The sequence below is a fragment of the Gadus morhua genome, chromosome 6 (genome assembly GCF_902167405.1).
Source record: "Gadus morhua chromosome 6, gadMor3.0, whole genome shotgun sequence".
Taxonomy (NCBI): domain Eukaryota; kingdom Metazoa; phylum Chordata; class Actinopteri; order Gadiformes; family Gadidae; genus Gadus; species Gadus morhua.
In genome coordinates, this window is record NC_044053.1 from 8,136,489 (window position 1) to 8,161,783 (window position 25,295).

General features: G+C 43.9%; 2 protein-coding genes across 4 annotated transcripts in view; one reads left to right on the forward strand and one right to left on the reverse strand.

Annotated features, from left to right (window-relative positions):
* The window catches only part of LOC115546127 (nuclear receptor subfamily 5 group A member 2), a 30,937-nt gene extending 17,776 nt beyond the window's left edge, over positions 1-13,161 (forward strand). Inside the window, exons 1-7 of one of the 2 annotated variants that reach the window (XM_030359805.1) lie at positions 3,598-3,680; positions 4,147-4,265; positions 4,755-4,896; positions 5,555-6,237; positions 9,761-9,880; positions 10,673-10,820; positions 12,908-13,161. In XM_030359805.1, the coding sequence (XP_030215665.1) occupies positions 4,164-4,265; positions 4,755-4,896; positions 5,555-6,237; positions 9,761-9,880; positions 10,673-10,820; positions 12,908-13,161 (1,449 nt within the window). In that variant the 5' untranslated portion in view covers positions 3,598-3,680; positions 4,147-4,163. Of the gene's footprint in view, positions 1-3,597; positions 3,681-4,146; positions 4,266-4,754; positions 4,897-5,554; positions 6,238-9,760; positions 9,881-10,672; positions 10,821-12,907 lie in introns of those variants that run through there. The other variant, XM_030359804.1, reaches the window with a different exon arrangement.
* A 2,337-nt stretch (positions 13,162-15,498) lies between these two features.
* Positions 15,499-25,295, reverse strand: part of adgrd2 (adhesion G protein-coupled receptor D2) — a 29,604-nt gene continuing 19,807 nt past the window's right edge. For both annotated transcript variants that reach the window (XM_030359287.1, XM_030359286.1), the window contains exons 19-25: positions 22,252-22,372; positions 19,949-19,990; positions 19,761-19,814; positions 19,438-19,585; positions 18,372-18,427; positions 18,226-18,256; positions 15,499-16,994 (exon numbers count right to left, since the gene is read on the reverse strand). In XM_030359287.1, the coding sequence (XP_030215147.1) occupies positions 16,987-16,994; positions 18,226-18,256; positions 18,372-18,427; positions 19,438-19,585; positions 19,761-19,814; positions 19,949-19,990; positions 22,252-22,372 (460 nt within the window). In that variant the 3' untranslated portion in view covers positions 15,499-16,986. The remainder of the gene's footprint in view (positions 16,995-18,225; positions 18,257-18,371; positions 18,428-19,437; positions 19,586-19,760; positions 19,815-19,948; positions 19,991-22,251; positions 22,373-25,295) is intronic.

The following is a 25,295-nucleotide window of genomic DNA, read 5'->3' on the forward strand; positions in this document are numbered from 1 at the left end:
ACATGCTTCGCGTTGTGCCGAAGAAATGCACATTTCTTGTCGCGTTGTGCCGGCGATATGCACACTTCTTGGACCCCTGCATAACTGCTTGCAGTTCTAGTTAGGGGTCCAAGCCAACAGGTTGGATCCCTATTGTTTTTGTAAGGATTATTATTATTATTCCGACGTGCTAATCCTAAAAGTGTGCCCACAGCCCAAACCGTAAATGGTGCCGACACGCCAATTGCATGACTAGATCCAAGTCCCTGAGTTCTAAGCAGACGACAAAATCCAGACACGCCGAACACTAGGTGGCGCTATACCAAGGGAAAACGCGTTTGGGGCTATAACTCCCACACCGAACCTCCCACAGTCAAAAACTTGTACCCACATATTCACTGGAGTCTGCTGCATCTTTTGGCATAGGCCACGCCCATTTGCGTCTAGAATTTTTTTTCGCAAAATCGCGAAAACCGCAAAACTGTTTTTTCGCTACTCCTCCCACATTTCCCGACCAATTGACAGAAAACTTTGCACACGACATCTTCAGACGCACACGCAAAGAATGCACGAAACACTTTTTTGATGCGACCTTTGACGACGAAACGGTAGCATTTTGAATATTGGTTTATGAGCTAAATTAGACGTGGAAAATCAATAATCCAAAGAAATCCAAAATTAGACATCGGAACGAGTCCAAATTTTACACACATGTTGGTGCTAACCTTAACGGCGTTCGATAAAAAATTCGGAAAATTACGCCCTCAGGGGGCGCAATAAACGAGGAAATTGTATATCTTCTAATTGGCCAAAGGAATGTTCTTCAAACTCAAGGGAAACCATCAAGGGGCAAACCCGAGCCTATATAGAAAATATGGCCAAGAATTATTAATGTGGGCGGGAGTTATTTGGTAAAGGATAATTCTCTTTGGAAATTTCGCCACAGGGCGGCGCCAAAAAACGACGACATTGTCTATCTCCTATTTGGCCATGGAATGTTCTGAAAACGCGTTTTAGGCTATAACTCCCACACCGAAGCTCCCACAGTCAAAACCTTTATATCCACATGTTGTTCACGGTAGCGTTTTGAATACTTGCTTCGCGTTGTGCCGGCGAAACGCACATTTCTTGTCGCGTTGTGCCGGCGAAATGCACACTTCTTGGACCCCTGCATAACTGCTTGCAGTTCTAGTTATTCTTACCTCCCTCAAAGTGGGACCACAGCCCAAACCGTAAAGGGTGCCGACACGCGAATTGCATGACTAGATCCAGATCTCTTCGGACTATGCAGACGACCAAATCCAGACATGCCGGCCACTAGGTGGCGCTATACCAAGGAATACGCGTTTGGGGCTATAACTCCCACACCGAACCTCCCACAGTCAAAAACTTGTACCCACATATACACTGGAGTCTGCTGCATCTTTTGGCATAGGCCACGCCCATTTGCGTCTATAATTTTTTTTCGCAAAATCGCGAAAACCGCAAAACTGTTTTTTCGCTACTCCTCCCACATTTCTCGCCCGATCAACACCAAACTTTGCACACGACATCTTCAGACACACACGAAAAGGAACCGTATACACTTTTTTGATCCGACCGTCGACGACGAAACGGTAGCGTTTTGAATATTGGTCTATTAGCTAAATTAGACGTGGAAAATCCAAAATCCCAAAAAATCCAAAATTACACATCGGATCGACTCCAAGTTTTACACACATGTTGGTGCTAACCTTAATGTCGTACGATAAAAATTTCGGAAAATTTCGCCATTAGGGGGCGCCATAAACGAGGAAATTGTATATCTTCTAATTGGCCAAAGGAATGTTCTTCAAACTATGAGGGAACCATCAAGGGGCAAACCCGAGTCTATATAAAAATTATGGTCAAGAATTATTAATGTGGGCGGGAGTTATTTGGAAAAGGAAAATTGTCTTTGGAAAATTTCGCCACAAGAGGGCGCAAAAAAACGACGAAATAATACATCTCCTAATTGGCCAATGGAATGTTCTGAAAACGCGTTTTGGGCTATAACTCCCACACCGAACCTCCCACAGTCAAAACCTTTATATCCACAGATTCACTGGAGTCAGCTGCATCTTTTGGCATACACCGTTTCTCAATTTCGAACACATGCTTCGCGTTGTGCCGGCGAAATGCACACTTCTTGGACCCCTGCATAACTGCTTGCAGTTCTAGTTATTATACTTACCTCCTTGAAAGTGGTACCGCAGCCCAAACCGTAAATGGTGCCGACACGCCAATTGCATGACTAGATCCAGATCCGTGGGGACTACGCAGACGCCAAAATCCAGACATGCCGGCCACTAGGTGGCGCTATACCTAGGAAAACACGTTCGGGGCTATAACTCCCACACCAAACCTTCCAGAGTCCAAAAACTTGTACCCACAGATGCACTGGAGTCTGCTGCATCTTTTGGCCTAGGCCACGCCCATTTGCGTCTAGAATTTTTTTTCGCAAAATCGCGAAAACCGCAAAACTGTTTTTTCGCTACTCCTCCCACATTTCTCGATCAATCGACACCAAACTTTGCACACGGCATCTTCAGACCTACACGAAAATAATTCCTGCATTACTTTTTTGATCCGACCTTCGACGACGAAAGGGTAGCGTTTTGAATATTGGTATATTAGCTAAATTAGACGTGGAAAATCCGAAATCCCAAAAAATTAAAAATTACACATCGGATCGACTCCAAGTTTTACACACATATTGGTGCTAATCTTAATGTCGTACGATAAAAAATTCGGAAAATTTCGCCATTAGGGGGCCCCATAAACGAGGAAATTGTATATCTCCTACAAAATTTCGCCGCGAAAACGCTACACTGACTTCTCGCTACTCCTACCACAGTCAAATCATTTGTATCCACAGGTTCAGGGTAGCGTTTTGAACACATGCTTCGCGTTGTGCCGGCGAAACGCACATTTGTTGTCGCGTTGTGCCGGCGAAATGCACACTTCTTGGACCCCTGCATAACTGCTTGCAGTTCTAGTTTGTTTTTGTTTATATATTAGTGTTAATTCATGTTTATATATACATAGAAATTATAATAATTGTTTTGATAGATGTATTAGGCTATATATATGATGTAGGCTATATATGGGGCCAGTATTCGTAAATATTGATAGTTCCAATAAATCAAAAGTTATATTATCATTATATTTAATATTATATGTGTTATTATTACTATTATGATTATTATTATTATTGTTAATCTTATAATTATGATAACAATTATTATTACTATTATTACAATTATATCAATAAATTAGGGGGTTATCATCAGGCCAATATTGTTCGTTATGTTTTCAGTTGAAAAAGATATGTAATAGAATACGGTTAGTGATTGTTGATGTTGTGGTTCGTTTTTAGTTAGCCTAACTAATAATAATATTATAAGAGCTAATTAATGAATGATGAAAACAAAAATAATAAGCTAAACATTATTGTAACAATTTAGTTATATCTTCTACACTAGTGCTGCGTGTGCACGTTTCACCCCATGGTTCTTGTTGACTATTGGAGGCGGATTGTCGTGCGCGTTAAATTTGCGCGCCGAGCATCTGTAGGGTAGAGAGTGGAGAGCGCGAGCTCCAGTCGGTTTATTAGCGCGTGGTGGGAACGGATCGTCCACCTCATCTCGGAGCTGTTTGGCCCGCGCGTATACGGCGCATCGGTTGGAGATTATTTAGCCTATTAAAATAGGTTATTATTCATGCACGCATTTTTTAGATCGGCTACATTAGGGTAGGTGGCACATTTAGGTTTTATATTGTGATACAACGTTAAATAATATGATATATTTACTATCCAATTTCGTGAGCCGACCAATTTCGATATTGAAAAAAGTGTAATGCACGATTCGTTCCCCGTTCTTGGTCATTCAATGCAAAAAAAAATTGGTTAAGTAGGCCTTTGATATTTAATTTAGATTTAGGCTATAACCTCGCCTTTTGAGTATACATATGGAAATATTATTAATAGGCCTATATTTATTTATATAGTTTGGGCAATTTCGACCAATTGAGAACAGAATTTGGGTCTAGATTGGGAACTCTTGATTTGAGAATGTGACGATGTGATGTCGATTATTCCTGAATGATTGATTGGAAGAGTGATGTTTTCGTTGTGGTCCATATCAGGTGTTACACTGAAGGTTATGGAATACACGTATGACGAAGACCTGGAAGAGCTGTGTCCCGTGTGCGGAGATAAAGTATCGGGATACCACTATGGGCTCCTGACCTGTGAGAGCTGCAAGGTAAGAAGTACCTAGGCTATATCACAGTAATATTTTGCTTTTGACCGTTTTTTTCTCGTAGCCTATTTCATATAGTAATTACATCACGTAATAGGCTACGGATCATTCGGTCTGCCTAAGCCTATTTATTAGGCTACTTCGATTATTAAGATTGTTATGATAAATATTACGATGATGTGATTATTATCCGCATTAGACCTATACATATTCTAGTAATTATTATAAGGGTAAGCTTATCATTATTATGATAATAACGATGATGACGAATATTCTTATTATTTTTATTATTACGCAATTATTAGGATATTATTATTATTATTAGGCCTACTAATATCCGTATTTTTTATATTTGAATGTCACTTAGGCCTAATCAAAAAGTGCAGCCTTTTGAAAATTAACAGTACGGTGTAGCCTATTTGTTTTGTTATACATGGGCCGCTGAACTCTTATTTTATGAAACTCATCCGCTGTCATTTGTTCCTCTCTCAGGGCTTCTTCAAGCGCACTGTGCAGAACAACAAGCGGTACACCTGCGCTGAGAACCAGGAGTGTAAAATAGACAAGACGCAGCGCAAGAGGTGTCCGTTCTGCCGCTTCCAGAAATGCCTCAGTGTTGGAATGAGATTAGAAGGTGAAACATTTGTCAAACCGTAAAATCTCATTTTCTTTTGTGCCGAAATCAACTCTTTAAAAACACTTTATAAAGCTATTGTCATCGTATCTGCCAATTACAGAGCTGAGCAAAAATGCCAATCCTTTATTCCCCTAAATTCTTATTATTTGAGCTGGAATTGCCTGCATGTCCGCGGATTGAAATAATTCCCAGACCGCCCTACAGAGAAGCACCTGCTTCCGCACCAGAAAAACGACGCATTCTTCACTTGCTGATAAACCCCAAGAGACAACTGCGCTGTTTTAAATCAACGGCTCTATTTAGTCTGGGAGAGTCCAACTCTCCCAGAATCCTAAATGACGGCTTGCAGGGCAGTTCAACTCTCATACATTATATTTAATTCTATATTTTCTCGGTGATACTTTTTGCTTAGCTAGGAAACGGGATCTACCATAACAACCGGAAAACCAATGGAAAGAGTAGGCCTACTGGGTCTTTATCTTTTCACTATACAATGTTGTGGGGGGGAACTGTGGGAATAGGGTTGTAATAATGCGTCCGAGAATATATTTGTGTTGTATGTTTGTGTATAATTTTCTCCTCCCGTGCATGTGTTCCATTGCTAAACCCACGTGGTTGTTTTTTCCTCCTGATCCTTAATGTTGCCGTGTGCCAGCTGTACGTGCGGACCGTATGCGCGGGGGCCGTAACAAGTTCGGGCCCATGTACAAGCGGGACCGGGCCCTCAAGCAGCAGAAGAAAGCTCTGATCCGCTCCAGCGGCTTCAAGCTGGAGACCTCAGCGCTCCCTTCGAACTCCCCCCTCCAGACTGACTTTACCAGCTTCAGCGGGGCCCTGCACCCCGGGGCCCCCTTGCCGAAGGGCCTGCTGCCCTCGACCCCCGCCCCCATCACCTCCACGGACTACGACGGCTCCCTCTACGCCCCTCCCTCGCTGGCCATGACCATGCAGCCCCACATGCCGCTGCCCGCCCCCTACCACCAGTACACCGCCTTCCCCGGCCGGCCCATCAAGGCCGAGTGTCCCGACTACACCAGCTCCCCTGAGTCGCTGGCGGGGTACCCCTTCACCGACCTGTACTCCTCGTCAGGGGCCTCCCCCCAGCTGCCCGGCCTGCCCCCCCTGGTGCTTGAGCTGCTCCGCTGCGACCCGGATGAGACGGTGGTGCAGAGCAAGATCCTCGCCCACCTGCAGCAGGAGCAGGGCCCCTCGGGGGCCCCCAGGGGCCGCCAGGACAAGGGCCCGAGCACCTTCAGCATGATGTGCCGCATGGCGGACCAGACGCTCTTCTCCATCGTGGAGTGGGCCAGGAGCTGCATCTTCTTCAAGGAGCTGAGGGTGAGGGAACAGTGTGTCCGTCTGTCCGTCCTATCCTTCTCGCAGCCAGTCTGGTAACGTCTCTCTGTCTTTTCTCTCTCTTGGAGTCTGTCTGTCTGTCTGTCTGTTTATATCTATCATCTGTCTTTGTGTTTTTCCTGCCTGTCTAACCTCTACGGTAAAACAACCACACCTGTTAGCATTAGACATATTATCTCTCACACACACACACACACACACACACACACACACACACACACACACACACACACACACACACACACACACACACACACACACACACACACACACACACACACACACACACACACATCTGTGTTGTGGTCTTCCAATCTGTTTGCCGATGTTGTGTTCGTTGTGTCTGGTGCTGTGATGTTTTCGGTGAAGCATCAGTCCCTGATTTACAAGCTGAATCTCTGTTCCCCTAATCAGTAAATCAATAACTCGAGACTATATCAGAATGTTAGGGTGTTGGGGGGGGGGGGGGGGGGAGATGGGTGGAGGGTATTGGTGTGGAGTCCTTCAGAAGATGGTCTTGCCAGCGATGTGGCGTTGCAATGTACAGAGATTGAAGGGCTCTGTTTGGAATCAAACTAGCATCCTCTTGCCACGTTCTCTCATAGCTTAACCTCTTTAATCTTTATTCGGTTTTGAGTGAAAATCAAACATCAGACATTTTCATTTGATTGGAATGCATTGAGAACACAGGCTCTCTTCTCCTCTCTCCTCCTCCTCCCCCCCCTCTCCCCCTCTCCCCTTTTTCTATCTCTCCTACTTCTTCCTCCTCCTCATGTTGTCTGCTCTGCCTCTTTCCCCCTTCCTCTCTTCACCATTCTCCTCCCCTCTCTTCCTATTCCTCCTCCTCCTCCCCTCTCTTCCTATTCCGCCTCCTCCCTCTCTTCCTATCCTCCCCCTCCTTCTCCTCCTCCCCTCTTTTCCTAATCCTCCTCCTCCTCTCCTCCTCATTGAATATGGGAGGGGATTGCCTGCAGAGAAGAGCTTCTTTATACTCGGAGCGTTAAACTGTAGCTGTACCAGGGCAGATTATCTTCTGCAGAATATACTAAATGCTACAATGAGTGAATGTTTAATAAGTGAATATTGGGCTCCTATCAGACCGGGAAGAGGTTGAAGTTGAGAAAAACAGTAATGTGCACGTGTTCTAACAGTGTGGTGTTTGTGTGTCTGTTTGTCTGAGTGTGTGTTTGTTGTGTATGTGGTTGTTGAACACACTTGGTTGCGAAACATCCAACTAACTCAAATAATTCAGAATCATTTCTAATTTCAGTCAGTTTTTCATCTTGCAGGTGTGTTTCCGAGAGTGCGTGTGAGGCTGTATGTGAAGAGTGCATGTGAGAGTGCGTATGAGACTGTATGTGTCAGTGCATGTGAGAGTGCTTGTGAGACTGTATGTGAGAGTGCATGTGAGAGTGCATGTGGGTGTGCACGTGGGCATGCGTCTGTGAATTTGAGCGTGTTTGTGTTTGTGTGAGCCTGCACTGCTGAGAGCTTCTGCGAAAGAGCCGTTTCCCTCGAACGGACACTTGCATTCTTTGCTGCCGATAACGGGGGAATTTCAGCTCAACGCTGCGCTACATTGTTGTTCAATACAGATGGGATTGGAAGCTATCGACCGCGGGGATTGTGTGACTCTGTTTTCCGTTTATAAAGCGGCTGCCTCCGCGCGTCTTCTCTGAGCGGAGCTTCACCTGTTGAAAGTGGAAAATGACGACATGCCGTGAAATGTTCACAAAAGCTTCATTGCTAGTCAACGATGTGGAGCTTGTAAAGCAATATGGCCACGCCATGACAACAACGCCATGACAAGGAATGTTCTATGATTATAACTAAAATTTTAAATATAAGATCCAAGGCTATTGGAAATACTGATTGTTTTTTAATTAATAAGAAATATTTGATGGACGGGATTTCTATTTTTGTTGTTTGAAACTAATGTTTCTCTCTTCTGTTTGTTGACGTATTATTTCAATACCGCATCCGACATCATCATTTATTTGGTTTTTCTTTGAACAGATTTGTGCTTTCCCTTTTTTTCTGCATAGTTTTCCCGAGCAGTCCTCCACTGTAGGCCCACATGTGTGTGTTTCAGGCAGGAAGTCAGTCGGGTCGCCGAGACCTGGCATTCCCCCCCCCCCCCCTCTAACCCAATGAATCACAGACAGTGGCAGATCTGCGACGCAACGTGTGATTGGACCGTTGCTTTGGACAGATATATAGTTTCATTCGGGAGGGAGCGGCGGTGGGGTGTGTGTGTGCGTGTGTGCGTGTGTGTGTGTGTGTGTGTATGTGTGTTGGGCGGGGTCTGGCTTGCAATTTTGTCAGACCCATGTCCGATGAGTGTCGTCTGGGTCTGAGGGGGGAGGGAGGGCTTCCTACGCGTGTGTATGTGTGTGTCACCAGCTGCAGAATTATTGACCATGGTGTCCTTCGTTTTATAGACAGAGTTTGTGACAATATTAATTTAAAACACACACACACACACACACACACACACACACACACACACACACACACACACACACACACACACACACACACACACACACACACACACACACACACAAACACACACACAGACAGGGGTCATTGGGTTGAAGAGGTCAACAGTTGGTGCTTGTAAATACAGAGTAATGAGACACAAGACATCGCCATATTCTGCCAAGCCTTTTGGCAAGACACACGCACACACACACACACACACACACACACACACACACACAAACACACGTACATGCATACATACGTACACACACACACACACACACACACACACACACACACACACACACACACACACACACACACACACACACACACACACACACACACACACACACACACACTATCAAATGTCCTCTTCCTATCCGTCTTCCTTTTCACTTGTGTGCAACAATAGCAGATTTTATGCTAGCCTTACTCTAGCATAGATAGCATTCACTTTACTCTGGCGTGTCATTCGCATTTGATCTTAGCTTTGCTTTAGCATGTAGTTCACAATAGCTTCACTCTAGCTTGTCATTAGCATTGTATGCTAGCAACGCCATAACATGTTATCACTAGCTTCACTCTAGCAGGTCATTAGCCTTATATGCTAGCTTTGGCCTAGCATGTACCTTCTGCAGCTAGCCTGTCAGGCCTCAGGTATGGATCAGGTGTTGGGTTGTTCTCTGTCCCTGGGAGGAGGGATTCCTTTTCTGTTCCTCCTCAAGGTTTACTTCTTGTGGGTTTTGGAGCCTTTAGTTGGCTAAAACATACGGCCATGTCAGGACAGGTGCGAAATAATGTAGAAATTCTCTGTTGAAATAGATTTGTGCTTTGCTCCGTTAAAAAAAGTATGATTCCATTTATTTTTTTGGATCATGCTATAAAGATGTCACACTCAGTGTACCTTGGACTGTTGGGTTCGGTTGCGTTGTATAATGTGGCCTGTAGAGCACTTTAAGACCCTCTCTGGCATAAAGGGCTACCACTGACTTGACCTGACTTCTGTGTGATTCTGAAGGTGGGAGACCAGATGAAGCTTCTTCATAACTGCTGGTCGGAGCTGCTGGTGCTCGACCACATCTACAGACAAGTGCATCATGGGAAGGAGGACAGCCTGCTACTGGTCACCGGAGAGGAAGTGAGTCACAAATTCATTCCTTCATGACATGACCTGGGGATAAGAATAGGGAGATGGCAAGAATGAAGAATGAAAGAAAGAAAAATAAATAATTAATGAATAAATGAATGATTGCATGGGAACAAGAAAAATAGAAAAAAACAAGAACAATGGAAAAGACCATTCAAGACCGACTTTTGTCTTTGTTCTTCTTTGTTCTTGTTCAGCTTTTGTTCCGTCTACTGTATTTGCAGAAGTTCCTTTATGTGTCTCATGCAATGTCAGCCCGGACTCTAGAGGATAGGAAACTTGGCAATGGATCAAACATATATTTATCTGTTAAGGCTTTTCTCACACAATATATACTAAGTAGTGTCGTGCTCCGTAGCAACCACGACACCCCTAAGGGGGTTCAAACTTCTGTGCAGAGCCCAATGTAAAGGTTGAGGAGATGTTGGATTAAAGACGTGTTTTAAATCCTCACAATATTAAATTAGCCAGTTGGCAATAAGTGGGGGCCCATTCTTCTGTGCAAATGTGCCTCAATTAGGGCAGTTTATCCCCGTATTTGTTGCCTTTTAACCCTGTAACTACCAGTACTCGGGCTGAGCAGATAAGCTGAGATTTCTATCACAATACAAACCCCATTTGAGAAATAAGGGAGTCAAAAGTAGAACCTAAAGGATAGTAGTAGATGAGAGATGTTAAAAACCACAGTTTAAAGGGATCCTAGGCGGTCAAATATTCACGCGTTGACTTTGAGCGATGAACAGCTGTCAGTGCTGTGCTAACGTGTTGGTGACTGATTACCAGGTGGAGCTGTCGTGCATCGTGTCCCAGGCGGACGGCACCCTGTCGAGCCTCGTCCAGCGTAGCCAGGAGCTGGCGGCCAGGCTGATGGCCCTGCAGGTGGACCGGAGGGAGGCGGCATGCCTCAAGTTCCTGCTCCTCTTCAACCCAAGTGAGTCTACCACAGACGCCCTACACACCTTACATAACATACACACACCCTGCACACTCTGCGGAACATACACAAGCTACACACCTTGCATGACATACGCAACCTACACACTTTACAGAACACACACAAGCTACACACCTTGCATAACATACGCAACCTACACACTTTACAGAACATACACAACCTACACACTTGACAGAACTTACACAGGCTACAAACCTTACATATCATACCCTACCTACACACCTTACATAACATACAAAACCTACACACCCTACACTCCCTCCACAACCTACACACACCCTAAACACGATACACATCCTTAAAACAACCTACATACTCTACACACCAAACACACCCTATAGACCTTTCACAACCTACCCACCCGACCTTCCCTTACACATCCTACACACCATGTAGGATACAACTGAACGTACAACAACAACATCTCTTGCAAATAGGCCATCCAAAGCAACGCATGTTGTATTATCGGCATCTATACGTGTCTTATATGCCTGTATGATGGGGTTCATCCTCAGCCATATGCTCTCCAAACCCCTACACGTTTGTCTGCTAGCACTACCATCTATTCATGTCTCTATTTGAGCCTACAAATTCATGGGCTAGGAAGGGAGAATAAGCTAATGATCAGTGAGAAGATGAGAGTCATGGGCAGGCTGTGAATAGCCGTCCAAATATTTTAATGGAGACATTCACAATCGCAGATTATCTTCTCCGATATATACCAAAGGTTAGAAGTGTTTGCTTAACTGGTCCTTTCATCTTACATGGGATGATTTAATACATTTTGGGGAGGGGGGGGGTTGATAAAAGGCACGATTAACAAAGACATCCTCTGCCGTTGTCCGCTAATTGCGTTCAAAGGAAGGCGTAATAGAAAGGGTCTATCACTCCATGTCTGAAAACACATTCATGTAGTGGCGTGTGCATATGGAGCCAGCATAGACGTCGCTGGCCCAGATTCCCAGAGGAGATGAGGTTTAGCGAGGCAGTGAGGCAGGGAACAAAGAGCCTTTGAATAAGCGGAGCACTTGTCGCAGGCAGAAAATATTTGCTGTCTCTGCCATCGGCTTCTTGGCTCCGGCGCTCCACTTCATCTGCAGAGTCAGGTTTGTTGGGGGTAATTTAATTGCCCTTAGGCAGTCTGAAAAGATGTTTCAGAACACAGACTCAAAACAATTAATTACAGAATGAATGGTCCCCGGAATGGGCTCAGCTGAGAAAACGCCTGCCTATTTTCAGCCTCAGTGTATGTTTACCTAGAAGGAAGACTCAAGTTTGTACAAAAGGAAATGTATGACAAAACCACCCACCTCCACCACACGCACCCAAACACCCACCCAGCAATAAACACACACACAATAAAAAACACGATTGACACACCTACATCTTCAAAAAACGCACACAATCAGATCCACACATCTAAGCACAAACCTTCAACTTCGACACACACGCACGCACACACACACACACACACACACACACACACACACACACACACACACACACACACACACACGCACGCATGCACGCACGCACGCACACACACACACACACACACACACACACACACACACACACACACACACACACACAAACAGCTATACCACAATCACATAATCCTATTCACACTCTCCTATACCCACACACAACCACCACACACAAACACACACACACACACACACACACACACACACACACACACACACACACACACACACACACACACACACACACACACACACACACACACACACATAAACACAAACACAAACACACACACACACACACACACACATAAACACAAACACAAACACACCCCTTCGTCCACACGCACACCAACAAAACCACATCACCCAACACACCTCCTCCCTCCAAAACACACATGCACACACACGTTACCACATCCATCTCGTGGAATCGTAGTGTGTTACCATCGGTGCTCTGAAGTTTTCAACGTTTCATTGCTTACTTTTGTCGAGTCCTTCCCGTCATCAAACCCCTTGTCGTGCAGCTCTGCACTCCGTATAAAACGTTAATCCTCTCCTTCCCCTTCCCCTGCCCAGACGTGAAGCTGCTGGAGAACCAGGCCTTCGTGGAGGGCGTCCAGGAGCAGGTGAACGGGGCCTTGCTGGAGTACACCCTGTCCGCCTACCCCCAGTTCCAGGAGAAGTTTGGCCAGCTGGTCCTGCGGCTGCCTGAGCTACGTGCGCTGAGCGCGGGGGCAGAGGACTACCTGTGCTACATGCACCTCAGCGGGGAGGTGCCCTGTAACAACCTGCTCATCGAGATGCTCCACGCCAAGCAGGCCTGCGCGTGAGGGGGGGGGGGGGGGGGGGGGGGTGGGGGGCGGCGTGCAGGGCTGCTCCGGGCGCCTGACCTGACTGTATGTGTGTGTGAGTGTGTGTGTGTGTGTGTGTGTGTGTGTGTGTGTTAGGTTGGAGTTGAGGGAGAAGGAAAGAGAGAGCGGGTGAGCGAGAGAGTGTGTGTATCGTTTCAATGGAAGCAGGATCTTAATTATTTGTACAGGTGTCACGTTTGTCGTGGCTCGGCCGCTGGACTCCAGATCCACAACGCTCTGTCCGCAGCTCGCAAGTTGTGGTTCTATAAACTCTCACTCTGTGAAGCTTAACTTCTGTCTTAAGAGGCCCCAATCAAACCTGTATATAAACGGCCTCTTTCGCTGTTGTGTCCAAGCAAGGCGCTTGCCTCGAAACCCCACTGATGTCTGAAGCTCAGCAGATGTTAAGAACGCTAACCTCCGTTAGCGCATAGTGAACACATGATACCAGAACAGGTCTTAGTTCTATGGAGTGAATGTATCTGGATTGGAAAGTGCCTAATTACAGATTTTGTCTGTTAAAATCATATTTCTACGAGGGTTACAATTTTAAATAAAGAAGGAAGGAAGGAAAAAGGTAGGTCTTACATTTGAAGCTTGTTGTAGTGAAGAGTCTCCGATTCACGATGTCTTCATGTCTTTTCACGCCAACAAGCTGCGTCTGTGTTCTACCTTCTAGCATGAGACCACTGAGACAGCATTTGATCTTTGTGTTACCTTACATTTGATTGCTTTCTAAAGCCTGGTTCCTCAAAGCAGATTGTTACAGGACTACAGGCTCAAACTGAACCGAACCTTTCGTACGTCAACCTTTGGATACGGTGTAGAAACGTAAGCTTAAGATCTAATTGAAGAACCACATTCAAATCCTAATTGTAAATTCAGAATATATCAATGACAAGAGATATGTGAGATGGAATTATTATATTAAGGGCAGAAGATAGCAGGCCTTATACCGAATGTTCATGGGGAGGGACAAACTAAACTGTGCACCACTCATATTTCTGCACTTCTGCCTATCCGTCACCAAGAAACAAAACATAATATCAAAGATATAGTCTATAAGTTCCAGTTAAAAATAATAGTTTTGTTGAATTTAGTTAATTTTTTATATATTAATATATCAAAGCCACACATAGTAATGAAGGAACATTTTTGTTTGGTTATTCATCCAACTCTTTCATGGGTGAAGCCAAGAAAACGAGCGCGAGAGAGAGAGAGCAAGAGAGAGAGCAAGAGAGATTATAACAGACAGAGAGGGAGGGAGAGAGAGAGAGCGCAAGACAACTAAAGCGTAGAGTGTTACTGCTGTGTGGGAGACTGAATGGAAGGAAACCATCTCTGGCTGGAGCTCTGTGGGAGTGGAGGAACTGGGGAAGGAGGAGGAGGAGGAGGAGGAGGAGGAGGAGGAGGAGGTGGGGGAGGGGCCTTAGGAAGAGTGGTTGAAGAGGAAAGGAGACACGTCCACATGTGTACACTGCAAAGAACAGCCCGGCCTATGTTCCGGTGTTATGTATGTGTTGCAATTGGTTTTTTTTATAAAAGAAGACACACAGAACCCATCATTCGGTCAATCAATAAACGAAGGAAGGTTACGTCTTCGTCGTTCTTCTGTTGTTTCCCACCGCAGGTAAACCGGTAAACCGTAGCGAGATGGGTTCCTCGCTGACTCTTTCATTATGTGCTGGTCATTGTGTGTGAGGACCTCCCTTCTTTCTATAAGGGGAACTGAATAGACTATCGTATAAGACTCAGTGAGGCCGAAATGGAAAAAGCAATTTTGATACATCAATGGGAGAAAAAAAAGTTAGTGCCGTGGTTCTACAATGTGTTCAGAAATGTAATTCTTTTTTTTGTTATTCATGATTTGCCTCAAATATGTAAATATATAATAAAAAAAAAACGGAGGCCAATTTGGAAAGTTGATTGTGTTAAAACACTGTGCCCTACTGTTTTGAATCCGTCTTATATCAAGTTTGTATCATTTTTGTTGTCGACAATCACTCCACCTGCCTTAACGACCAGCGTCTGTGCAGACACACACTAACCTTGAACATAGAGAACGGTGTGTACAGTATATTTATATTGTGACGTGATTATCGACCGCAAGATCAAAAAATAAATTTCAAACAAGTTCAACAAATATTTTCTGCTTTATGTTGAGGTCCAAAATGCTACTATCGTGAAATTGGTTCCTGATGATATCAAATTTGTTTTCATTTGTTTAGTTGTTTTTTTCTTGTGAGTCGACAGTCCATGCTGTTTTACAATGAAGAAGAGCTTTTCCCAAATGGACAAAGTGATTGAAATATTTTGTTTGATTTGAATATATTTTATTGTAATAGTAACAAACTAATAAAATGTAACATTCAAATGACTGATTGTGTTATTTATATAATTGTTTAATGCATCAGCGTTGAAGCCGCACAGGCCTACATGGCAATAACATCTAAATAGTAAGAAAATAGTCAATATTGATAATCCTCAACACATTTGATCCCTACACGTGTTCATAAAAGCACATGACCTTTAACCAAATTATCACCAAAAGAGGATGGTCTCTGTAAAAATACACAACGAATAATGTGTAAGCAGTTTCCAGAAAGTTTAATGCTTCATTTTTTATACACCAGGCACATGGCTACTTTAAAAACATTAGCCTTTGAGGAAATTTAAAATGTTGCTCCAAATGCCAATACAATTCAAGTAACTTACAAAGCTCATTAACGGCGGTTAAACATCTTTGAGGATATTTATACTCTAGGTAACGCTGCAAAATTACAGATCTTTTTTCTTGTTTCCCCATTTTATATTGACATCAGCTACATGGTAATCAACACTATTCTGATATCTAAAATAAAATACAAAATAGAAACAACTCCAACTAACTACCTCCGATTTCTAAAGCCCCTCTGAAGCCATTTTGGATAATGGCTTAATGTACTTCTCATCCTCATGTAGAAAAATGAGATCCAATATGGCCGCAATGGAAAACAGACATTTCTACTACATGACCCTAATTACAGAGATAGAGAGACTTACAGACAGAGAGATCCCTATATATTGGATAAATAGATGAATTTATGATTTACACTGACAGCAAGCTTGCTGTCTGGTCATATTTGACACCCTATACAGTAATACTGAAATACTCTGTAATACTCTATAACAGTGGTTCTCTAACGTTTTATACCGCGTACCACCACAGAAAATTTTTGTCTCCCCAAGCACCACCATTATGACAGATGTTATAAAATATAACAACATACAGTAGCGTAGGCCTGCGGCCGTATTCAGCTACGCACATCTTGAGCAGGAGGCACATTTATTCTTAAAAATAATATTATAAATTGGTAGCTGTTGTCAGCTGTACAAAGTGGTAGCACTAGAACAGAGACAAGGAAACACATACACACACAGCAAGTGAGAACATGATCTCATGGTAAATGTATTTCCATTTGATTCGTACTAGTATTTTGATAGTAGCCTATTGTTTTTAATCGAACGATTTCTTTTCTAATTCCTCTGCGTACTACTTGATAGCGCATCGCGTACCACCAGTGGTATGGGTACCATAGTTTAAGAACCACTGCTCTATAAAACAAACGAAAAACACTGTTAAAAATAATGCATTTCTGCTGATGCACGGCGTGGCAAGAGTCGGTGGTCTCAGTCTGTCTTTATACACAGAAGTATAGAGTGGTTTTGCAGTAGTATATGCAGTCGTTGTAAAGGCTACACATGAGTATACGCAGCAGTATTCGCAGTAGTATTTGCTGATGGCGCATCTGCTCCGCTCGCAGGTCAACAGCCTGTGGATCCAACAAAGGAAAAGCATTACATTCATTTGGAATTGATAGACTTATTTTGAATTGTTACATTAATTCTTGAATTATGAATACATGGAAGGGCGGTAGACACTGTCCTGAGTGCACCGATCTAAAGTGAAAACAGCACATTGAATGATTATCAGGAGAAAGGAAGAGAGAGAGAGGGGATGAGAGGGGATAAGAAAGGGAGAGCAGAAGGTAGAAAAGGAATGAGAGATGTTGGATAGAGACGCAGAGAGGGAAGGAGGAGGAGTGAGTGAGAGAGCAGGAGAAAGGTAGAGAGAGGAGCGGTGACAGAGGAGAGCGAGAGAGAAGTTATAGAGTAGTAGAGAGGGGGAAAAAGAGGGAGAGAGAGAATAGGAGCAAGGGAAAGGAGGGGAGGGGGAGGGAGAGAAAGGAGGAATGAGAGAAGGAGTGAAAGAGATGTGGGGGGGGGGGGGGGAAGGTCGAGGTGGAGCGACAGAGGAGCAAGGTAGAGACCGAGAGGAGGTAGAGAGAGCGTAAGGGACGAAGCAGTGAAAGGGAGAGTGAGAGACAGCAGGTGTTGGAGTTGCTAATGGCCGATCTGTTGAATGGTGCAGCACTGCCCGTTCCTGATTGAGACTCAAGCTTTGCTTTTGTTTTGTGGGTCAACAAAGCATCCCAAGTACCACTCGCCTGCGCTCCACAGAAAACATTTAGGCAGCCATACGGACGCGTGTCCTGCTACAGCGGTACTGCGCTATATATATCGATGCGCTGGGAGAGGAACAGAACTCTGGGAATGGGAACCATCTGTTGCCACACTACAGTCGTGCGAACGCCGCGGTCGGTATCACAAAGGACCGGCGCATGCTTACAAAATAAGAGGAAAAAAGACCAATGCAATAAAAACAAATCAGCAGCGCTAGATTGAACCGAGATTGCTCGGTGGGTCAAGGTAGAATGTTGTCAGTGGAAGTTATTCCGATTCATAAATTCCTTGCAGTCCCAAAAGTATATATTTCTGTTGTGTGTTTTTTTACTTGACTTATCGTTGTTGGTCCAATGTTTGTTCTTTTCTTATTTTTTTGTTATTATCAGCTACCGTGACCTGGTTTTAATGTGGTTTGTTTTCAGCTGTTGTTAGGGGTTGTTATGCTATAGATCGTGTACAAAATAGAGGGTTAGGTCGAGTCGAGTAAAGTCATGTGAGACCTGTAGCCAAACAAACAGGAACAGGAAGTGACCGTACCTGAGGGCTTGAAACCGGTGAGTTGAACCACCTGGTAAAATAGAAACCCACAGACAGACACAGTCATACACAGAACAGCAATTTAGTCATTGTTTGTACTGATGGCTGTATTTTGTGGCAGTGTTACGTTGTGAATGATCACTCACTTGATTTGAAGTAGTTTTCAAGGAAAAACTCACAAAGCTCTCATTTCTGAAACTCTCTGAAAGAAAAATAAATCAGCCCGCTATCATATCAGTTCCATCCTGCTCTATTCTGGCCTACCAAATCATTTCACACAAGGACAAAGTAGGGAACAGAGTAGAACAGTGACATAAGAAACATTACAGACAATAGCCAACATCTGAATACATTCTCCTAAACCGTTTCATGTTGGAGGACATGTTCCTCTGACTCCATGATGTTAAAATGAAGAGCACAGGTAGGGCTTCTAGTTATACCGTGGAGCAATTGTCATGGTTACACCACATTTTTATGGCGTAACCATGAGAATTAAAAGCAAAAAAGCAGCCATCACAACCTGTCTTATGAGTGGTTTGTCTTGTATTCGATCAAATGCCTGCGGTGTCCAATAGTCGTTCCCAGGCCTCGCTTCCTGATAGTACTAATTTATTTTAATTCCGATCTTTCGGATGAGAAGTTAAACATAGGTCTTGTTATTACGTTTCAATACCTCTCTTAGTAAGACAAGGGAAAGTTGAATTTCCTTCCCTCTTCACTGTGATAGCCAGCGTATGGTGAGTGTTCTGGTGCAAAATCTCCTAACTCACTTTATAAAGTGCTAGATTACCATCTCTACTACCCCCTAGTTTAACATAATATATGCTTGATCTGCCCTGTTAGCCTACCACCCCTTCTAGTTAACATCCATGTTAGCCATCCACAATCTTGCTTTCTCTCTTGCTGACTTAGCATCCTTGCTAATTTTCCTCTTCATGATATTTCGCTGATGATGAGGATGATGATGATGATGATGATGATGATGATGATGATGATGATGATGATGATGATGATGATGATGATTATTGGTTATCACACCATCATAACCTGCACTACTCAAACATCCAGCACCAATATTTGTCATAAGGACTAATTGTGTCAATTTGTCACAAATAAGTGGGTGTGCCTACTGCTATGTAAACAATAGCAGTAGCAACCATACCTACCACTCCAGTCTAGCGCCCGTACCAGCTTATGTCCATGCTAGCTTACCGTTCTTGATCACCAAGGAGGCTGAGGTGGAGCTGGGGGGTCCAGAGGTTTCACTGGTCTCTGGGCTTGAGGGGGCTGGCACACTGTGGCCCCAGGAGACTGCAGGGGCCCGCTGGCTGGGCAGGAAACCGATTGGCTGCGAGCAGTTCTGAAGGAGCACCAATGATCAAATTAGAATTGAGGAAAGACCACGCTACAAACCAGCAGTTATCAATATACCTCAAACCAAGGAAAAACTAAAAAAGCAATTTGTGAATTTCTAAAGTTTTTATTTTGCCTTGTAGAATCAGACTGTTAATGGCGGCGGCTTTGGGCTCACTCACTGTGAATGATAAGGCTTTCCTCTTCTCTTTGATCCTCTTTATGGCATTCCTCACCTACGGGAGAAGGCAGCTTTTACAACAACTGATATGCCAGCTCAGAGTCAAAATGCCTGGCAGCTTCACATGTCATACCACAGAGGGATACATTCTGAAACAGTGCAAAGACAATGGCCTGAACGTGTCCTCACCTCACTGTTGTAAACTGCGTACACCAGGAATATATACAGGCCCTGTAAGAAGGAGCGCATAGGGGGACACTCAATGTTAGCATTTGTAAAGTCTGTTGAGGGGGGGAGTATAACTCTCTATGATACTTTCTTGAGTCATTCATAATGCCCTTCGTACAGCGCACAAGTAGGCTACCTTAACTGCCTTTCCTTATTCCACGAAAAACATTTGCGAAGCAAGGAAATGCATCCATTTATTTCGGATAAAAAAAAAAGATTGTTGTCTGAAATGGCCTCAAGCTCCCAGTTAAGGCAATTGCTTCACTTATTCATGCATGTCTTTCTGCTTGTTACCGTACTGTTTAAGAATTTTGGTTTAAAGCTTTTAATTATTCCTGTATCACTCTCTTTCACACCCTTAACCTACTGTAGTTGTGTTTAAAAATGTTTGCTTCTCAAACCGCGCAGTATGTGGGAGGCAAATGGCAAATAGAGGAGAAAAAAAGTGGACAGAGAAGACAAGGTTTTTAGAAACACAGGGTAGTCTGTGTCAGCTGGGGGGGGGGGGGGGTGGATTGGCACTCCTACCACAGTTTTATCAGACCCTCAGCTGGACCAGGCTGTAAATCTAAATTAACTAGCAGCTCTCTTAGGGTCAACTAGAGGCTACTTCATACTGATTAATTACAGAGAGAGAGAGAGAGAGAGAGAGAGAGAGAGAGAGAGAGAGAGAGAGAGAGAGAGAGAGAGAGAGAGAGACTCACACAAACACAGACACACGGTGGGAGTAAGGTGGGAAATGGGAGGCAGGGTGTGTGTGTGTGTGTGTGTGTGTATTTGTGTGTGTGTGAGGGGTGGAGCAGGATGAGAAGGGGATGAGCATGGAAGAGAGAGAGAGAGAGAGAGAGAGAGAGAGAGAGAGAGAGAGAGAGAGAGGATATATGTCATGGAAAAGGATAGCAAAGAGTGTGTGTGTGTGTGTGTGTGTGTGTGTGTGTGTGTGTGTGTGTGTGTGTGTGTGTGTGTGTGTGTGTGTGTGTGTGTGTGTGTGTGTGTGTGTGTGTGTGTGTGTGTGTGTGTGTGTATGTGGCGAGTGGGGTCTCTTTCTCTCTGGTGTACAAAGTGCAAAACTGTTGACAGATCACCACTCCGGCTGCATCAGTAGCCAAAGTATTTTATGACAACAAGCCTGAGATAAACAAAAAATCAACACTTTAAAACAGAACAAGAACGAGGTGTGATTCCTTCGTATTGTCAATATTAACTCTAAACCAATGAGGGTGACCAGATGCTATAATGTCTATCTACTACAGACCCACAGATAAGAGACCGCTAGGAGCTGAAGTACTTCTGCTGTCGGCCCTAAACACTTTGAAAATAGTTAAAGGAATAAGAGGTGATGCTTTGGTCTGCAGAATTCATCTGTTGAGTACAAGGGCAAGCAGGGCAGGTCGATGTTTGATCCACTACGTCTGCGATCTACTTCAGACTTGACCTTTTTGATCTTCCCTGTGATGATAGACCAACAAAGTGTGTATATCTACTTCGTTTTTTTGAGCCGAAAGTGCAGTTCTATTTCCTTTCCATAAATAGAAGGAAATAGCAAACAACTTTTAGTTTTTTCCTCAGGATTAATACAGTATTGTGAATCTGAAATAATAACAATTAAGCCAAATACTTTTTTAGAGTTTTAGATTTGTAAAGGGATAATCCTAGGACACTACAAATAGGGTAAATTCGGACAGATTTAAGAACACGACTTAAGAATCATGAACTTATAAAACGAGGCGGGATAACATAGCCCTGGTGCTTTGAAAGGAGACACAAGGAGAAGATATAGCCGAACATCCTTCCACTTGATCAATTAATGAGTGCTTGAGTGCCTGAGGACTTTTTCTGCAATCAAGCTCAAATAAATCCATGGCAACTGCCACTTGGATCACAAAGTTGTCCATCTGTAGAACAGGTTTAGAAGAAAGGCTGGCAGTCGCGATGTAGAAAACGCCTGCACGTAGCAGAACTAGAATGACCTCCACGCCGAGAAGCATGGAACAAACGGAAATCTGGTCGCAACGCACAACTAAAAAACAAAATTGTGCGAAAACGACATCATGAAGAAGCAGCCTCGGGGAACAGACGGCATCAGCAGGTATTTTCGCAAAATAACTGCTAAATTTAAACTAAAAGAACCCTGAGGACATAATTTGCTTTTAACGTTGAGTCAAATTGACAGTGCGGGCCAGTTAACATTGAATACAACAGCATGGAATACATAAATGTACTGATGTATGATGTATTTATTTCATAGATATGTTTGGTTTTACCTGGAAGGCGTTGAGAGCGATGAAGACATAGGCTATCACCACAGACAGGTGGACCAGAACTCCACACAGCCAGGTCAGACCCAGCACTGGTAGTAGAATCAGTACCGGCCGGGTCACAGCCCTGGGGAACAACACACACACACACACACACACACACACACACACACACACACACACACACACACACACACACACACACACACACACACACACACACACACACACACACACACACCCAAACACGGGATGCACACGCACACACACACACACACACACACACACACACACACCCAAACACGGGATGCACACGCACACACACACACACACACACACACACACACACATACACATACAAAGATGACATGCACACACACAGACACACACCAAGACACACACACACACATGCAAACACAAACATGGCATGCACACACACACACACGCACACACAAAAACAAAAACAAGGCATGCACACACACATACACACACAAACAAACACACAGTGATATCAGAAATGTTCATAAACCAATGCGGTCATTGGGTCATCCCAATACTGTTCTCTCTCTCTTGATGAAAACAACCTTTTATCCAAAGTACGCCCTCTAATCTTCTAACTTTGTGTGTGTGAGTGTGTATGGGGCGAGTGGGGCGTCAGATAACCAGATCTCCACTCCGGCTGCAGCAGTAGCCAAAGTATTTAATAACAACAGGCCCGAGATAAACAAAAAATCAACACTCAAGAAACAAGACAGGAACGAGGTGTGATTTTTCTTATTCACAATATCGCTAAACCAATGAGGGTGACCAGATGCTATAATGTCTATCTACTACAGACCCACAGATAAGAGACCGCTAGGAGCTGCAGTACTTCTACTGTCGGCCCTAAACACTTTGAAAATAGGTAAAGGAATAAGAGGTGATGCTTTGGTCTGCAGAATTCATCTGTTAAGTACAAGGGCAACCAGGGAAGGTGGATGTTTGATCCACTACGTCTGCGATGTACTTCAGACTTGACCTTTTTGCTGTTCCCTGTGATGATAAACCAACAAGGTGTGGTGCTCAGTGCTTGTGCATCTTTTTGAGCCGAAAGTGTTGTATTTCCTTTTCATAAATAGTAGGTTCTAGCAAACAGCTTACTGTTTTCCTCAGGATTAATAAAGTATTCAGAATCAGAAATAATAGCAAATGAGCAAAATACTTTATGAGATTCTGATTTGCAAAGGCATAATCCTATGACACTTGGTTTCAAATATTACTTCACAAATCTGGTCAATTATTATGAATCACATAAAATAATTAACATTTAATATCTTCATTGCGATTCAGCGCTGAACTTAAAAAAAGGAGCGGGATAGCATAGGCAACCTTGCAAATTCCGAGCCCTGGTGATCAAGTGTTTTGAAAGGCTCTTTCTCTCGAAACGACACAGGAGATAGGAGAGACAACAAAACACTTTTCCACCTTAAACATTTATGAGTGAGAACCTTTTATCAAAAGTATGCCCTCTAACTTTCTAACTGCATAAAGAAAACTTCTGTCTCCACTGCCTCCTCCAATAAAAAACCTGGGAACCCAAATCATAGACACACAACGTCCTCAATCCATACAGTCTTGTTCTCATTTTGCACTCTCACCATGGCTGCTTTCTTAATAGATTTTTTTATTTTCCGTGTTGGAACATTTCCTCGTCAAACTTTCCATCGCCATGCAGTCCTTGGATGGAGACAGCTTCCCTTGGTGTTCATACCTCACGCCCTACTCTGCTGGGCCACAAAACCTTTTCCTTTGTTCCAAGCCCCATTGTCGGCACACAGCTGCAGCTGGGCTCGGAGATGGAGGTTTTCAGCCGACACTCTGCCTGCAAGGTCGAGGCAAGCCGCTTCTTCTCCTTCCATTTGATAGATACAAATCAGTCCCCCCCCGTCCCCCGCAACTCACACCCTCCCCCTTATTACCTCAACATCACACCATGGTGGAATAGGCAGTGTTGTGCAGGGGACACATGGGTTGTGGGGACAGATACATGCACGCATGGTGTTAGCGAGTGAGGGGACTTTGGGTCCGGCTCGAAGGAGACCCGGCATTGCAGCGTACCTGTATTCTCTGCATGTTAAACAGTACAATCATTGTAAAAATAAATATAATTGCATGCAGCATGCTGGATTTAGCTTAAAAAAAATGGCAAATAGCTAATAGCTGTGGTAAGGATAAATAAGTACTTGTATATCTTGCTGGGAATGCAGCGTAGAGATGTTGATGTTTAGCAAGGCTATGCATCAAGGCTAATCCATCATTTGGAAAACTGGGCCCTCTGTGATGAAAATGTATAAATTAATTAATGAATCTACAGAAATATGGCACACGGCTTGACCCATCTCATGCTCTTGATAATTATCCAATAAGTTTGACAATAATCGGTTTCAATCTAAATTTTATAATGTCTATGTGGCACCCACACCGGAGCTCAGACGGTCACGCAGGGTTGACCAGCTTTGTACTGTTGTAGAGCGTGTGGTCAGAATTACGCAACTTTTCTAAATTGTGATACCTCCGCCTACTCAGTCCAGCTACTAAACATTGGCTAGCATATCTATTTCATACAGCCACTCAACAACAATGCATCACTTTTTGAAGGCTTTTGACTAAAAATGAAAATGACCATATGCCCAGGCCCCTAGGGGGAAACTCATCCAGCCTTGATGCATAGTCTATGGAAGGCACATGTGATATTTGCGGAATCCTTTGGTTATTGGGGGTCATTGCCACGGACAAGGTGGCGGTGACTTTTGGTTTAACAGGAGCGGTGAGTTTGGTGTCGCCTCGCGATACGCAGCATTCTGTGGGTGTATGTTTGAGTGCAGTGTGGGGAAAACAAAGCCGTTGGCCATGCTCACACAGTGTTCCTGTGGTTTTGGTGTGCCTAAACACAAGCCTTTAGCAGGTGCTATGTGGTTCTCCATTGTAGGTTAAGATACTTGGTTAAGGCCAGTGTAATGTTTAAAGAACAAGGCCATATAAACAACGTCACATGATTTTGAAGACACTGG